Here is an 18,933-nt window from a genome sequence, read left to right as displayed (position 1 = left end):
TTTGTTCACGCAAATGCAGATATAAATGTTAATCACAAATTACTCTGCACGCTACATAGATTACTCAAATTGGGCGTAAACTGGACGAACCAAAACACGGGAAAATTTATGCCAATTTTGCATAAAAATAAATCATATATGAACACCATTTGGGTTCGTTCGGTATGCACCCAATCAAGATATTTTTTTTTGTGCAATCTAAGTAAATTGATCTTAGCGTGCAAAGTTATGAATGCGCAGGGAGAAAAAAATAGTTCACCCGTTGACCGCGTTTCTCGTGTTTTGATTATCTAAGCCTAAACTGACCCAGAAGGAAACTGATTGTACATCGTCTCCGGAATCTTGAGCAATATAAGAACCGCAACAATTACTAGCGACAATTATCTGATAAGACAATGAAACCCCATTTCAGAAGTCCTCCCCTCATCTTATGCTGAACAATGTAAACCTTCTAATCTCGAATGAAACATCAGTAATCAGTACCATCCCTAGAGACGCTTGGGGCAGATTTAAGTGATATTTGTAATGCTTCCAAACAGAATTATCTCCCGCGATAGAGCCTTTTAAAATAAACGAATTGAAAAGAAATGTAGGGACGCATTAGGAACGTGACCGAGATTACCCGAGCAAAGTCGGTTAACAAAATGAAAGCAAATCGATATTAAGGTTCAATTTACTTTGATGCTTTTTGGAAAATTTCAAAAGCAGTTTTTTCCGACTCATTATTTTAGATTGCAAAAAGCTCGCGTCATTTTGTGTAAAATATCAAAAGGAATCGAATAGTGCGAGCTTTTTGCAATCTGAAATAATGCGTCGGAAAAAACTGCTTTTGAAATTTTCCAAAAAGCATCAAAGTAAATTGAACCTTAAAGTGTGCAGTTCCTATCATAATGAAAACTCATTTTGATTTCAAATGTTGCGATATAAGTCTGATATCATATTGTGCTTTCATTATGCAGTCAAGACTTTTTAAATGAAAGCAACTTAACTTGAAGTTCTGCTGTTTACGTTTTGTTTAAAATTTAATTGAAATTCATCTGTCGTTGAACTAATGATTATCGTTTATCTGATTTGTTTAACATATTTTAGGTCATTCGTGACTTGCCCGCGGTGAGATTGGAGCCTAAGTCTTTCAGCTTGAGAAACATGAATGGTAACCATTTACTCTAGGCCCGTATTCAGTTAAACATTATGAATGCAAAATCAGTAATCAAATTGATTTCATTGAAAGCAGGATTAGTTTTCCGTTTGCTTCAACAGTGTAAAATTTTGCTCTCATTTTTGCTGTGTTAACCGTTAAGTCAACCAAAATGAGATCAACTGGAGTATTCAAAATAAGTTACATCATAACAGCAAATTTTGATTTCAATTTGATCTTCAGCTTTGCTCGGGTATCCAGTCGGTGGTCATTCCGTAAATGTGCTCCTGTTTCAAATTTGTGTGTGTCAAATAAAATCACTATACCAAACCTAGGTGAAAATGTCGATGCTAATAAAATATGACCTGACAACTTTTGCAAACAACCTTTCTCTGATCCAGGTTCTCCGATGGGCAATTAGACCTCGCTAAAGTTGACCCATGCTCCATAGAGACACACCAAACACTAAATTATTTTGGTACATTTTTGGTTATGTAGCTTATATTTTGTATATTTTTAAGAGGCCTTAAATTAATTTTAGAAAATCAAGTTTAGCACTGGCCCGAAACGGCAATTTTGCAAGATTTTGCGTTTCTGTTGATTTTAGGGGGTTGCTGTCTTCGCAGAAGCTTTTTATGATTAAATGAGCCTTCATATTATGAAAATGTTTATTAGGGTGAATAAAGATTTAAACATTTTTGATTTAAGTTATAGGTGGTTACATTCTGCAGTAAAGTTGTAGAAACAATTATTTCAAGCAATTTTGTTCAAGATACCATATATCTAGCACTTTATATGGCAATTTTTCTGCTTTTAAATAGGGCACCCCTATAAAAAAGATTGTTTTTTCTATCTTTTTTGTTTCAAACGTTTTGAAAAAGTGGTCTTGTAACTAAACAAAATTATATTTATTATGGTATGGTATGTATATTAAATCCCCCAACAACAAAAACTCGTGCGAATTTGAACAGCACGTTCGATATAATAGTAGCGCATGCATACGAAATGGGCGAGTTTGACATTTTGATAACTTTGTTCTCTAATTTATCAATTCAGCCTAATTATTCGCCACAGAACTACAAATATGTACAGTGCGATTCAAAAATGTTTAAAGCACCTGTCGGAAAGTGAGATACTGTTTAGGTAAATCTGATCGAGATAATAATAGTTTTTTAATTTGAAAATTTGTGTCAACGAAGAGATCCATGTCGAAAGTCATCGTTTTCCACTTTCGCTCGCAAGTTCTCGTCCTCCGTACTGCCACAGGATTCCGTTGACCGATGCTATACTGGATCGCCTGATGGTCACTATGGGTATACCCCTCACACACTCTCCAGTTCATGTTAGCTACCAGCGATGGACTGCAGAAAGTGACGTCGATAATGGATTCACGGCCGTATCTGCAAAAAGTGCTGACACTTCGTTGGACTGGCTAACTTCTAGCTTTGCCAGAGCTTCCAGTAGGCTGTATCCTCTCGCGTTGGTACATCTGCTTCCCCACTCTACTGCCCAAGCATGATGACTACCGATCTTCGTCCGATCAGCTCATCGGTTATTCCATCCAATATCTGGTGGTACAGCTTAAAGATCTAAGCGTACATTAGCGGAGCGGAGCAAAATTTGCGTTGGAATGAGAAAGACAACTAGTACTTTTCTCCCTCTCGTACCTTCGCAAAATCTCTCTCCGCGCGTGAAATATCGCTTAGATCTTAATACACCTTAATCGTCCATCTAGCGGGTACATACTTACCTTACCAATCAGGCTAAGGCCTTGTTGTCCTCTGCTGTCCGAAGAAGTCGTCTCCACTCTACTCGATCCATGGCCACAGTTCGCCAGCCTCGTAGTCTGCGAAGGGTCCGCAGGTCACCTTCTACTTGGTCGATCCACCTTGCCCGCTGCGCGCCTCTTCTTCTTGTTCCTGTTGGGTCGCTTTCTAGAACCATTTTCACTGGGTCGTCGTGCGGCATTCTTACGACGTGCCCAGCCCACCGTAGTCGCCCAATTTTTGCAATGTGGACGATGGATGGTTCTCCCAGCAGCTGGTGCAATTCGTGGTTCATTCGCCTCCTCCACGTTCCGTCATCCATCTGCACTCCACCGTAGATGGTACGCAACACCTTCCGTTCGAAAACACCAAGGGCGCGTTGGTCCTCCACGAGCATAGTCCAGGTCTCGTGGCCGTAGAGGACCACCGGTCTAATCAGCGTCTTGTAGACAGTCAACTTCGTGCGGCGGCGAATTTTATTCGACCGGAGCGTCCTCCGGAGTCCAAAGTAGGCACGATTCCCTGCCATAATGCGTCTTTGAATTTCTCTGCTGGTATCATTTTCGGCGGTCACCAGTGAGCCCAAATACACGAACTCATCGACCACCTCGATTTCGTCACCGTCAATCTGAACTCGGGGTGGGAGGCTAACATTGTCTTCCCTAGAACCTCTTGCTTTCATATATTTTGTCTTTGATGCGTTGATGGCAAGTCCAATCCGTCTAGCTTCAGCCTTCAGTCTGATGTACGTTTTCGCCATCATCTCAAAGTTCCGTGCCATAATGTCAATGTCATCGGCGAAACCAAGGAGCTGGATGGACTTCCTGAATATCGTGCCACTCGTGTCTATCCCAGCTCTTCTGATCACACCTTCTAACGCGATGTTGAACAGCAGACACGAAAGTCCATCACCCTGCCGTAACCCCCTTCGAGATTCAAAGGGACTCGAGAGTGTCCCCGATACTCGAACAACGCACGTCACTCGATCCATCGTCGCCTTGACCAATCGCGTCAGTTTATCCGGAAATCCGTACTCGTGCATAATCTGCCATAGCTGATCTCGATCGATTGTGTCGTATGCGGATTTGAAATCGATGAAAAAATGATGTGTGGGCACGTTGTATTCGCGGCATTTCTGCAGAACCTGCCGAATCGCGAAAATTTGGTCCGTGGTAGCGCGGGCACCCATGAATCCCGCCTGGTATTGCCCCACGAACTCTCTTGCAAATGGTGACAGACGGCGGCATAGAATTTGGGAGAGTACCTTGTAGGCGGCGCTCAGCAGTGTGATCGCGCGGTAGTTGCAGCAATCCAACTTGTCGCCCTTTTTGTAGATTGGGCATACGACACCTTCAATCCACTCCTCCGGTAATATCTCCTCCTCCCAAATCTTGGCAATTACCCAGTGCAGCGCTCTAGCCAGTGCTTCACCACCGTATTTTAATAGCTCACTTGGTAGGTGATCTACACCAGTTGCTTTGTTGTTCTTCAGCCGACCGATCTCCTCCTCAACTTCTTGAAGATAAGGGGCCGGTAGCCTGTCGTCTTCTGCGCGTGCTCCAAGGTCTGTTGCCGTGCCACCTTCGTTTTCTGCTGCTTCACCGTTGAGGTGCTCGTCATAGTACTGCTTCCACCTCTCAATCACCTCACACTCGTTCGTGAGAAGGTTACCGTCCAAGTCCTTGCACATATCGGCTTGCGGCACGTAGCCTTTGCGCGAACTATTTAGCTTCTCGTAGAACTTCCGTGTGTCGTTTACGCGGTACAGATTTTCCATCGCCTCGCGATCTCGATCTTCCTGCTGACGCTTCTTCCTTCGGAAAACCGAGTTTTGTCTGTTCCGCGCTTGTCTGTATCGCTCCACATTCAATCTCGTGCGGTGTTGCAGCATTCTCGCCCGTGCTGCATTCTTCTCCTCTACTAACAGTTTGCATTCGCCGTCAAACCAGTCATTTCTTCGGTCCGGGATTGCAGTACCTAGTGCCGCTACAGCAGTACTACCTATGGCTGAACGGATGTCCCTCCAGCCATCTTCAAGAGAAGCTGCGCCAAGCTGCTCTTCCGTGGGTAGTGCAACTTCCAGCTGCTGCGCGTAGTCCTGGGCAACTCCGGTGTCCCGTAGTTGCTCAATGTTGGGTCGTGGCGTTCGACTTCGACGTGTGTTATGCACCGTCGAGAGTTTTGAGCGCATGCATACTGCAACTAGGTAGTGGTCCGAATCTATGTTCGCACTGCGGTACGTGCGGACGTTGATAATGTCGGAGAAGAATTTCCCGTCGATTAGAACGTGATCGATTTGGTTTTCTGTGTGTTGGTCAGGTGATCTCCAGGTGGCTTTGTGGATATCCTTGCGGGGGAAAAAGGTACTTCGAACTACCATACCCCGGGAGGCTGCAAAGTTCACGCATCGTTGGCCGTTGTCGTTCGATACGGCATGCAGGCTGTTTGGGCCGATTGCCGGTCTATACATTGCCTCCCGTCCTACCTGAGCGTTCATGTCGCCGATGACGATTTTGACGTCCCGTTGCGAACAGCCGTCGTACACCTGCTCCAGCTGCGCATAGAACGCTTCTTTCTCGTCGTCGGGTCTCCCTTCGTGTGGGCAGTGCACGTTGATGATGCTGTAGTTGAAGAAACGGCCCTTAATCCTCAACTTGCACATCCTCACGTTGATCGGCTGCCAACCAATCACGCGTTGGCGCATCTTACCCAGCACTACAAAGCCGGTTCCCAGCTCGTTGGTGGTGCCACAGCTCTGGTAGAAAGTAGCCGCTCGATGCCCGCTTTTCCATACCTTTTGTCCCGTCCAGCAAAGTTCCTGCAGTGCTACGACTTCGAAGTTGCGTGGTTGAAGTTCGTCATAGATTAACCTATCGCAACCCGGGAAGCCGAGCGATTTGCAGTTCCATGTTCCGAGTTTCCAATCGTAGTCCTTATTTCGTCGCGTAGGTCTGTGCCGATTGTTCCGATCCGTATTTCTTTCTTCGGTATTTGCAACTTTGTTTTTTTCCAGGGCGGCTTGTTGGGCCTGCCCCAACCCCCTGTCTCGCCGGGGGACCATCGTGCACAGCTCTGTTTAGAGTCCCACGCTGGCACTAGGACGGTGATCAGCCGCTCCTGACATGGAGAACAGACGCCGTTTTGAGCCGCACCTCCATGGTGAGCAGACGCTCAGGTTTGGTGAAGCATTTCCTCTATCACCGTACTATGGTTACCGCGCCAGTATTCGCGTCGCACCTCTTCACTTTGCTATTGCCGGACTGGCAACATTGCCCAGGCTACGCCAACCAGCTGTGTCCATGTTTCAGCTGGTAGTCTTTTGTTATCATATGACTCGAGGAGGCGTGAAGTAGGAACTTGTGAGGACCAGGGCTAGGTATTCCGCTCCTTCCAGGTTGTCAACTCACCATTTTGTAGCCCAACATAGCGGGTACATAGCAACTACATATGAAGATTCCGATCACGAGACCTTCGTATGAGCTCACAACCACTTCTTGAATGGGGTATCTACACATAACTTGTATTGCAGCTATTCCTGCTCTATCGGCCACCCAGTTACTGTTATCGGGAGGAACTTGATACGGTTCCGCAATAATTGCAACATCAGATTTTGCTTCCCTTGTCGACTGCCAGAACAGTTGATGTGCAGTGTCGCAATGATTGAGGTTTATTTGGGTAGCCTCCATTATGTCTGGCCCACACAGATAGAAATTCTGAATTTTAATAGTGATGTAAACATTCATTCACGTAAACTTGTATTTCATTTCACGCAATCGAGCAACTTGTAAACAATGTTGTTTAATAGGCTTTTGTATACAATATTTGCTACATTGCATGGAATGTCTCAGAACTTTACATGATATATAATGTAAACTTAAATGATATGTGACGCTCCATTTATGTGCATCATACTGAACAGAAATTTACACTACTTTTTCGAACTGTGCACCATCGCCTTTTTGTACATAGCTATATGAAGCCTCCCGTTGCCTCGGTTGTTTCGAGCAGTCTCTCGCAATGTGACCCTTCTCTCCGCATATCCTGCACATATTAGATATGACAAGTTCTTTGCAGTTCCTCGCCTGGTGACAGAAACCCATTTATTTAAAGCTTCTCACCAGTTGCTAGTTAACCCGAGCACACTTTAGGGAGCACACTGACCACCAAACTTTGACTCGGTCTGTTTGCAACAGTTTGTTTGCTGCGGCCGTCGAAAATCATATCGACGCTATCTATCTATCTTCCTTATTCGGATCGTCATCGGTGCATCTCCCAAATCGCATTGTTCTATTAGCGCACCGTTTAGCGCGTCCAATGTTGTGAACTCATCCAGATTTTTGCACTCGACCACCGTCCCCTGGTATAGAGCTTTTAACTTCGCCTTCTCTCCCAGAAACTTTTTGACGAGCTCCTTTAACTGTTGATCTCTGCAACATCCCACTTACTACGAACACGAACGCGCCTCCGTTTTCACTGTCTAATGAAGATTGTCCACGTATTCACGTTCTGATTCATATTTCGGACTCATTAAAATTAATCTTAAAATACCTATCATTCAGGGGTGATACCTATAAAAAATGGAGGTAAAACCGAGGGGAACAAGCTGGATATATTTTTAATATTTAAATTTTATAGGTATATAAGTATTTCAAATTATAATTATAAAGTGTCCCAAATATGAAGGTGTCCGAAATACGAATCAGAATGGAACCACAACTTCAAAATAAAAAGTTTGTTAATGGTTTTTTAAAGTTCAAACCAAGGATCATAGCATGAGATCCTGGAAATTTTATTGCCTGAGATAACCTATTTTTCATGATCCTGAAAATTTTTATATGCTAAGGATCCAATATCTCGAATGTTTGTCGAAATCTGGTTTTCAAATCTTCGATATTGTATTTTTTATGCATAGTTTAAAAGTTCCTATGTATTGAAATTTCGGATGGATTTTTTTTTTGTAAGGACGATGAAAAGCTGCTTTATCTCATAAAATTGCCCCTGACAGAAGACTGGCCCACATTTAGAAGGGGGAAATTTTTTATCATTTTTTTTTCAACGGCCCAACCCTCAGATTTGTGCCATTAGGTGAGAAAACCGCTCTCTAAAAATTTCAGCTCATTCGGATGTAACACGAGCTGGCGCTTTTGATTTAAAATTTATATGGGGATATTGGTTGAAATGTATGGAGAAATAACATTTCTTCACTCTTTCGTGCATAGAACTGGTTCAGCAAACTAGATTAAACTCGGAATTTCAGCACACGTAGCTTAAACTATAAGAAACAACTTTGCTCAAGACAGCATTATGATTCAAGTTAGTATTACGGAGATATTCATTCTTGAATTTATATTTGCATTTTGTTCGTATATTGCAACAAAATACAGGCAGCTTATATAGCGTATCAACTAGATTACAACTAAAAAAATAAAAGTTCACATTTTCCACAGGCCAACATCCTAACTCGTGTCAATAGGTGACATAACCACTCTCTGAATGTTTCAGCTCTTTTTGACGCTACACGAGCTGGCGCTTTTGGTTTATTGTTCATATAGGAGATTTGGTTGAAATTTTCATATACAAAATACTCATATACATTCAAAAGCAAATATCTCAATAAAACTAACTGGATTCATGATGCAATCTTCAGAAAGGTTGTTGCTCATTGTTTGAACTACAAGTTTTGAAAATCTGAATCAAATCGAGGATAAGGAAACTTTTTTATGACCGATAGAGTGTAGGGGTGTCATTTTTTCATGTTTTTATCCAAATTCCTCATACAAAATTCAAAGTAAAAGCACCAGCTCATCTTAGAACCAAATGTGCTGAAACTTTCAGATAATGGTTTTCTCACCCAAAGGCACAAATCTAGAGCTTGGCCCGTGGAAAATAGGAACTTTTATTTTTGTGGGCCAGTCTACCCTGACAGTCTAGACAGATTTTGTTAGAATCTCCAGCTAATATATTTGTAATAAATAATTTTTAAGATGCGATTTATTAAACTACAAATATGTTTTTGAAATCCCAATCACAGAATACCATCACAAGCTCAGACTTGAGAATGTTTTGAAATTCATGAGTAGAATAATAGCACCTCAATCTGATGGCATTAGCAATAATGATATAAAATGGAAAAAATATTGCTGGATGATTCCACTTTTTTCATCAAGCTCATACCGATAAATGTGCTGAATAACATGCAGCGTTGAAAACACATCTATGGTAAAAAGAAATACAGGTGCAGGTATCAAACCCACTTCATGAATATTCATGGCTAATGAGTAGCATGACATGTTTGAACTTTTGCTTTATGCAATATCATGGTTAGCATTATAGAATAAATCAGAAAAAAAAGCACGAAAACAAGTCAACTGTCAAGTCGTTTTGGTTAGAAAACCTTTGTAATCTGGAGTTACTAAGGAAAGCAATTATTTTATCCCATGTTTAAAGCTTCTACGACCGGAAAACCACCATCCGACCAGCAACTGGTGAGAAAATACACCCAAATTAGCGCCATAGTATGAACCGGAAGCCACGCATTCAACCTTGAAAGCTTTTCCTTGTAACACAGTGAACAACTTTCTGACCAAACTTGCGCTGCATGATGCCATACTTAGCTTGACATGCACAATTTAGCACACCAAATGCTAGATTGTGAATAGGTTTTCACTCAGATTATAGAAGCCAATGTTTCCTAGATGATATAGAAATTTGTGTTTGCTCTTGAATTGTGAATTGAAAAAAAAAGTAAATTTACATTTAAGTTTCTGTAATAATCAATTGAGAAATTACAATGACATGATTACTTATGTTAACTATTCTTCGCGTGTCTTTTTCCTGATCTTGTTCCATTGATAGCTGAAAGAGCAGAGTAGATAATTGATAAAGTATGAGCAATTGATGTACAAAACTGTGCACGCCAAGCATGGTAAGGCTGGATAAAAAATGTTGAAGTCTCACTTACAGTACAGTCCGGTGCCTTGCCTAAAAGGAAAAAAAAATACAAGAAGAAAAACTGGCGGAAGTTTGGAACTGTGAACGTACGTACACGCTCTACTACCGGATGGGGGCGTTTAACCTAAAAATATACGCAAGCTATGCTACGTGAAGAGAATAGAAAATTGCTGCTTCTTGAGGAAAATCGTTAAATCTTTTTACTCGTTTGAGAAAGCGGGAGAGTTTAAATGAATATGGTTTGTTAAGGCGTGCATTAGAAGTTGAAGGATTTTTTTTTTGTTTTAAAGCCTCCAGTAAAAATAATGCAAAGATTTTTATCATATTTTTATCATCGTAACCGGAAGATTTCAATATTGTTTTACAGTTTTGACTAAAAAACAGAATTCAGTGGTCGAGTTTTCAAGGCTTTGCGATCAGCTGAGCTGACTGTTCGCATGTTATTATTAGTCCCGGGCTAGGTCCCGGGTCTCACGTGTAATAATTTTATTAAATTAGTTGTTCGCATACTTTTTTTCTCTCGAGTGATTGGAGTTTTTCGGTTGTGTTATTTTGGACCGGTCATCACATTTTATTAGTTTTATATCCCATGCACAATAATTTAATTTGAATGAATAAGTTGTTGCAAACTTTTTGTTCTTATGTTGCTGATACATACACAGAAAAAAAATCTGAATTGTGTTCGTGCTGATGCAATTAAAATCCGTTGTGATTGAATTCAATGCTAATGCTCAGAATACAGTGGTCAAGTTTTCAAATAACTCTCCTGGAATGTTTTGCCAGCAGTTTGTTTTGAAAGAGCTCCTCTTGATGTGCTGAAAGTTTCATCACGATTCGTGCTGATTTAAAAATGGGTCCAGAGAAGAAAATTTATTTTACACAAATCGTGAAAATCCGACGTGGACAGCACCAAAAATCGAGAAAACGTTCAAATTCGCGAAAACAAAACAAAATTCACCGTGGCACGTCGATATTTCCACAGCATGTTCAAATGATAAATTCTCCCGGAAGCTGATGGCAGTAGATCTGCAATTGTGATCGCAAAAAAAAATTAGACGTTCTTCAGGTGATCCTTTCATCTATGAAAATGTTAAATAGGGTGGTTCCCATATAATTTAAAATCCAGACACATTGTTATTGAAGATTATAGGTAGATATATTCCTCAGCAAAGTTATAGAAAGTAAAATGTTATGCACCTATGCTCAAGACATCACTTGTCTAGCTTTTCGTTTGACCACGTTCAAAGCAATTCATCAGCTTTAAATTAAGGTATTCCTAAAAGCAGTTGTTTCATTATGTATTTTTTGTTTCACATTTAGAAAAAGCACTTTGACTATATGTTTTGTATTACTCCTGCGTGAAGTCAACGATTTACATAGTTGAAGATTCTAATTTCAAATAACAGACTAAAGTGGTATTTTTTATACGATAAATGAGGAGATGAAAGTATAGAGTTGATAGTTCCGTTAAAGTATGACAGTGTGAAAATTGTATATAGAGAAAAGAAAAATAAAATCGATAGAACTGTTTCAAACACATCGTCGGTACTTGAGCGAGTCGGCGATCATCTCTTTTGGCCAGTGGTGGCGGGGGGAATACCCCTCACCATCCCTATTAAACGGGGGAGTTTGGTAAAGAGAGATGATCAAACCGATTTGTACCTTCCTGAAAAAGTTGTCCTTGCTCGCTTTCTACTCTCTATATACAATTTTCACACTGCCGTACTCTAACGTAACTATCAACTCTATACTTTCATCTCCTCATCTATCGTATAAAAGTTACCACTTTAGTCTGTTATTTGAAATTAGCATCTTCAACTATAGACAAAAGTAGTTTAAATTCGTATGTGTCAGCTAAATAAAGTGTACAAATTTGCTGAAGACAGTATCTTGTATTTTTTTTTTTTTGGTTTTCATTAGTTACATGTAATTATCAAATTATGTTTGGGAATATTTAAAAATAATTGATTCAAATTAAAAAAAAAAAGCTTTAATCGCAAATGATGATTTTCTAATAAATTCTCATAATAAATGGACTGCATTTTTTGTTGGGTGTCAATAACCCACAGCTTTTCAATGTAAATGTATATGAACAAACTTTGTTGTGCGCAATTATTTGCTTCAAAAGTCTTCAGGGAAGTTTCATACAATTAAATTATCTACAATTTTCTCAAGAAAGTGATTGCCTCTCACCACAAAAGGCCTGGGTTCAATCACAGTCGGTGCCGCCGGGAAGTAAAGCAGTTGGTACCCGGTTCAAGAGTTTATGGGTCGATAGATAGGGTCCAAGTGTGGGACCTGCCTCCGTGGTGCCGGTAGCATTGGTGCTCAGCACGGAAAACAAGATCGACGGAAAACAAGATCGACGGAAAACAAGATCGACGGAAAACCAAATCAAGGAAAAAAAAATTCTCAATAATGAAACCACCTATAAAGTATAATTTAAAAAGATAGATTCCTGATTTAAAATAAAATAAAGACCACCGACCACCGCTGCCCACAGAAACGTAAACGGCGCAAAGGTTTTTTTTAATTACCGTTTCGAACCATAATGCAATGAGATTGTTATGATATAAAAAGGCTCAGTGGTTTAGAAGCGTCCGTTTTTTCTTACTGAGTAGAAGATCGTAGCCCATTATAGCAACAACGGATGTCGAAGTAAGATAGTAGGGCTTTCTTATCCCTCGATATTTTTTTTATAATTTCTGCACAGAAAGTAGTGCTTCAAGCTTAAAAAATCAATCTATTTCAGCAAAAAAAAAAAATGCAAAACATATCCAAAATGAATTAAACGTTGATCTTTTACAATTTTTGTCAATTTCATCAAGTCCTTTTTAAAAATTTCAGAAAAGTTAGCATTTTTAACCCTTTAGCGCTCATTGTCACATAGCACAGTCTGGTACAGGTCGGTTGAAATTTGATTTAATGATGTGACTATTTTCATATTTTACTCTAAAACAGGAAAGTATATAAAATCGTTTCCCAACGGTTCATTACTATCGCTAGAATAGTGCGCTGGTGATTTTATGGCAAAATTGAAAGATTCTTGTTTTTAAAAAATGTGTTTTGTTGGATATTGACAGCTTCATTATACTTTAGCTCAAAACCATTTGTATATTATCTATAGACATATTTATATCCAAAATGTAACATGTTAAGATGAACTCTAAATAATTATATATTTGCTAAATAGCATATTTTGTTTTTTTTTTCAATTTTGTGAAAACCATTTTGTATCTAAAATATGCTACAAAATTAATGCGTATCATTGCGCATCAATAAAAACGTATCCACTTGATAGGATTTTTTTCTTTTCTTTCAAAATACGGCAAACGTATGCTTGCTCATCTTTATTTTAAATTTCTGCTGGTATCTCATAGAAAAATTCGTAGATGGTTCTTACAATCACTCCATATAAACAATTTATTAATAATAACAAAACTGCCTCTATAGCTTGTATAATATCTAATCGTTAAAAATTAGAAACTTTGATGATAGATTTTAATTATATTAACAGAAAACTATTAAATTCAGTAATTTATATTATTTTTTTTCCATTGTAAGCTTTTGATCCAATATTGCGATATTCTATTTTTTGACTATTATCATCCAATCTTGACTAAATACTCAATATTAGACAAATTATTATGACCGACTTTTGCATGGAGCCACCCCACCTTGCCTTAGGGTGACATCTTTTGTCCTTCGACCTTTTGTCCTTCGACCTTTTGTCCTACATCCGGTAAAGGTATTGCCTAAGCCGTCATTTATTCTATTTTCTTAGGACTTTGTCTAAGACGTCATTTTGATTAGAGGACACGTTTCTATGCTATATTTAATCAAAAATAACGAATACGCCATTTTGAAAAATAATGGTCAAAATGTTCACAACCTTGTAGCATTTTTCCATATTGTACTGTTAACAAGTTCTATTGCTATGTTTATGGGAAATTTTCTCAGCTACAACTTTGCAAAACATTGTTTCTCAGCCAAGCGTCAAACTAAATATGTTTAAGATGTTTAAGAGATTGATAATCTTATGGCATGATTAAGCAACTGTATTGTGGGCAACATAGTACACTCAGGTCTTTTTTACACGGGGAATACGGCCCGTGTAAAAAAAACCGTGTAAAAAAAACCTACGAGATTTTGATTTTTCGCATGCTTAAATGTTTTTAAAAAAATCGGATTTTGATGCCATTTGTAATTAAAGCATGATATGGTCCATATAGACATATTTTAAAAATTTCTGTATTTACACCAAAAATTATGATTTTTTTAAAGTATGCCATTCGATTACAAATAGCATGAAACGGATAATCAAGTCGATAGGTTGTATCGTTGTCGAGAAATCGTTAAAAACGTACCGTGTAAATCGTGGTAAACCGTGTAAAAAAAACCGTGAAAAAAAAACCGCGTAAAAAAACCGTGTAAAAAAAGACTTCAGTGTATCCTGCAGTGTGACATAGTACACTGAAACAAAATCTATTAGAAAAAATACTATATTGGTGGTTTAAATTAAATACCTTCACCAAAAGATTTTTGCAGAAAACAATTTCATTTCATTTCACTATTATTTCTATCAAAATTACTATGCATTTTAAGCAAGCATAGTAAATTTGCCAGAATCATAGTAAATTTGTTAACATTCATAGTCAACTATACTTAATTCATAGTAGATTTAACGGTAATAAGCGTGGTTATGTTGGAAATAAGTGTTTTCTGCAAAATAGTATTCCTAACTATGGTCCTTGTTTCAGTGTAGCCATGATTTTTGTCCTCTATTCTACGCCCCAGAAACACCAACCCAAGTACCCAAAAGTTCCGCATTCAACGATTAAAATCACTTCCAAATTCCATAAAGTTCAAATAAAGTTCCAAGAGAACTTTCAAGCCACATGAAGCAATCCGCACAAGTCCTTATTAGTAACAAAATTTAATGTACGTAAATATGAAATGATCAGTGGCCCGAATAAATCATAATTCTTATATTTATGCAGTGCATTAACATTCTATCCAAAAATAAAAATAAAAATAATTAAAGAGTAATTTCCTTGATTCGAACCCGTTTATTCGGCATGCGATCTACGATTGCTAACCACAGCGCCACAAGTGTGTTGGAATACCATGCGGGCAAACACAAATTGAAAATTCATCAAGGTGTTCTGTCTCGTATTCAAGTCATTCAGCTGACACTGAAAACTCCAACAGTAGGCGGGACAACAGCTCACTTTAATATATCTCAGATGACTGGGTTTAATTCTTCAAACAGCTCCAATTCTACTACTAATGCTGATAAATCAATTCACATTAATACCTGCCTTTAGAAATAATTTTCATAAAACTGCGAACTAAATATAGAATTGGTGTAGAGGACAAAAAACTTTTTTAATTTATTTTCTAAGAGTTCCGTTCAAGTTCCGCCAGAGACTGCTTAGAATGCTCTTCAATTATGGTACTGGAACTTTCAAGTTCTTATAACGACTTAAAAATGAGGCTGCTTAGAATTCTATAGACCACCTTCAACCAAGCTGCTTAAGCCACAAATAGCCTTTTATTAGAACTTTTGATTACTTGGGAATGTTGCCTACTGAACAGTTGATTGAGCATAATCATAAGACATCAGTCAGTGATTTGAATCATTAATAACTTTTGTTCCTTACATTTGATCGAAAAGTGGTCTTCAAGAAAGTTGTAACTGAAAAAAAAATCAACAAACGTACGTATTATTTTCTCAAGCAGAGTGAACTGGTGAATTTTGAAATAGATATGAACCAAAATTTTGGTTTTTCCATAGTAATTTCCATATAAACTTCAAATGGTTTGTGCTAAGTCAGTTTCTTTTTAAATAATTTCAAATTTTAGGACCCTAATCAGGATCCGATTTGGAACCGTTTGCGCATCTGCATCAGCCTAATGCTTAGCAGTCTAGTCTATTTAATGCAATTTTGTCGTTTATAAATGTTCGTGATAATTCACGAAACTCACGATGGAAACGTTTGTGAGGCACAGTGGGTTATCGTGAACTTCTCCATCACTTTTTTATGACTATTCAAGCATTTTGGTGACTTTTTTATTCCTAAGATGAGGTTTGGTCTGTTTTGGCATTTTTGGCTTTTTTCTACTATTATGTCTTTTCAGAGCCAAGCTATTTATGCAACATTTTTTGACAATGTTATGCCTTTTTGGTTCTTACGGTAATTTTTACGTTTTAAGCCCATTTTGCCGGTTACTGATTTAATAAAACCGCATAAGTCCATTTGATACAAATGCTGGAGAACAGAAAAAAATAAATTGAGATTCTATATGCTCTACAAATTAATATATTGGACTCTAATTTAAAGTGGTTCTTCTCTTGCAAATTTTGTAATATTTGAAGGAAAGGTGTAGTAATCTAAGTGGATCCAAAACTTTTTAAAAGGTTGCTTTCGGTAAAAATGTGATTTATGCTGTTGTTCAAATAAATTATTCAATTAGAGATTATTAAGCTTTATCAATTCTAACAATGAAAACACCATCTAATTTATTCGACTTTACAATGCCTACTTCATTGAATTCAGTAAACATGAATGTTAGCTCTTTACTCTAAAAGTCCTGTAACGAAGCGAAGTAAAATTATTGCTCGAACACGTAATGTATCAAGGCATAAAATATAATATCTGCGTTCTATCCCAAGTAACAATTTGGGTTTTATGATGGTTCTGTAGACCATGATTTAGACTTGTAGAATACTTTAAAACCTCGATAAAACTTGCAATGTTACTTGGGATAGCTGCATAATACGCCTATTCAAGTCTCATGCTCGGGAATATTTTGAGTATGGAGCTAATGCTCACGGGCCGGGATGAACATAAGCAATTTGTTTTCATCTACACACTTAGAAAAAATAATGTAAATTTAGGTGCTCTGAGACTGACATATACGAGCGTCAGTTTTGACATAAAATTAAGTCATAACAGACACGCAATTCAATTCAATCAAATGTACTTTTCGACGAGTAACGAACATTTCAGTCTCGGAGCACTTAATTTTACATTACATATTTGTTTACGTCTGATCCTTTATGTCAAACATGGATTCCATCACGTGTAAAATTAATTATTTCTAAGAGTGTAGGTCTAAGAGGAAAAGGAGACAACTGTTTTTTTTTTGTCTGTGATGTGTTCATCTTCTCTCGCGGAAACGACCGTGCAAAAACTATTTCATTATGGGCAACGCAGTTGACTGTTAAAATACAAGAAAATAGATTGCCTTTTGTAAAAATTCTTGCGTTTCTATACGTTCGCCCGACCAATCAGGCGCTGGTTCGTTCATTTGTGCTCACTCACGAATTTACCCTATGTTCCGGGAAGTAGTGGTAAACTTCTCGCATAGTATTTTCCACATGAACATGAGCTCAATGTTTTTTTTTTTTTAATCCAGCCCTGATTTGAAGCAAAAAAAAATAATCTGAATCAACCTAAAACCGTATCACTCTTTCTCTATAATACCCAAATATAATTCTGTTTGAGAAATGAAATTTAACTGCCCTTCATTATTACTCTCGACATGCACTTATCCAATTTACGGTCTGTCTAGTTTAACAATCTCCTTCAGATGTAGTTATACGGGATAAGAAGGATGCTTTGGCAGACATTACTTCTGAATGAACAAAAAACCACAAACAAACATACGTAGCTCTCTCTGCTCGATCGTCGTACACGCCTTTAACAATTAAAATATTATTAGTTGCACGAATCCTTCACCACAGCATCGGATCACTTTGACGTTTATGTACATTATATCGAACTTGTATGGAACAATGATTGAAACTTGGCAAGCAAGTTTTTTTCCACGAATAGCTGGCGAGATGTATCGTTAGAGAGTTCTGTAACGATATCTTTAAGGAAAATCTATTTTAAGAGCTACGTCTGTCTGTCTGTGAAATAACCGTGCCTCTTTGAAACCTGTTTTTGTTTTTCATCTAACATTGTTGTTCTTTCTTTAAAATGTACACAGCGTGCGTTCAGAAATCTTTTTGAATCCCAAATGCGCGCTGCACCAAACTCAATTACGTACCCTAAGCCTCTCCCACCTACCGAACTAGATATGGGATGTACAGCCCTGCAAACACCATAAACTAACCAACAAGCAAGCTTTTTCTCAATTTCCATTTTCCTCCCACAGCTGGTTGCCGTTCAACATGTCGACGTGTGTATGTTCAGCAATGGAAAATTTAAAAACATCGTTGCCGAGGTCGACGTTAGCAAACACATCGGACCGGGTGATACCCTACATGCCTCGTACTCGTTGCTTCCGGTTAGAGGTGAGTCCCTGTTTTCGCTTTTTTTCTACGCTGTTGTTTTAGGTAGGTAGGGGAAATGGATGTAATGTCGACCTAAATGCACATAATTTTGGAACATACATAAAATCAGCAATCGACTAAATTTTCAATAGCGACCAAAAATATCCATTAGTACCGTCCCAATGACGCGTTCATCTAGATGAAAATAGCAGATTTTTAGCGATGGGCCCAATCTTAGATCCATAGGCCAACATTAGAGCCATTTCCCCTACACACATTTGTTTAGTGCCTCCTGCTGTATTGTCGGCGACTATGTAATAAATGTTACGGTGCTTTAGATTAGTTTAGTTTAACCCGGTTGTGCTTGACGAGATACTTTTTACATCATGTAAAATTGCAATTGCTTTGAAAATTACAAACCTTTTTTTAGAGCAATTTTTGTTTGCTATAATCAATTATTTGCGCAAAGGCCTTCGATGCCGTCCACCTACCGCTATTTCTCGGTTGCCCTTCTAGTTACATAGTTTATGATGGACATTAATCACATACAAAACAGTAGTTGGTTGAGAGACAGTCAAGAAACAGCGGTGGGTGGATAGTACCACCCACCGCTTAAATGGATGGATTACAGTATTCTGTAATTCCACATATACACACTTAGAAAGAATCATGTAAATTAGGTGCTTTGAGACTGACATATACGATCGTCAATTTTGACATAAAATTGGGTCATAAAAGACGCTTAACTCAACACAATCAAACGTATAGAGTAACGAACTTTTCAGTCTCGGAGC

At 38.4% G+C, this 18,933-nt stretch overlaps 1 protein-coding gene across 2 annotated transcripts in view; it reads left to right on the top strand.

The window, feature by feature from the left end:
* Positions 1-18,933, top strand: part of LOC135713948 (uncharacterized) — a 191,478-nt gene that overhangs the window by 156,588 nt on the left and 15,957 nt on the right. For both annotated transcript variants that reach the window (XM_065237168.1, XM_065237167.1), the window contains one exon: positions 18,022-18,160. In XM_065237168.1, the coding sequence (XP_065093240.1) occupies positions 18,022-18,160 (139 nt within the window). The remainder of the gene's footprint in view (positions 1-18,021; positions 18,161-18,933) is intronic.

This window comes from Ochlerotatus camptorhynchus, unplaced genomic scaffold, assembly GCF_037179485.1.
Source record: "Ochlerotatus camptorhynchus isolate MF236.1 unplaced genomic scaffold, CSIRO-AGI_Acam_v1.1 ptg000597l, whole genome shotgun sequence".
NCBI classification, from domain to species: Eukaryota; Metazoa; Arthropoda; class Insecta; order Diptera; family Culicidae; genus Ochlerotatus; species Ochlerotatus camptorhynchus.
Note: the sequence above shows the minus strand (reverse complement) of the source record. Positions and strands in the feature narration are given on the sequence as shown.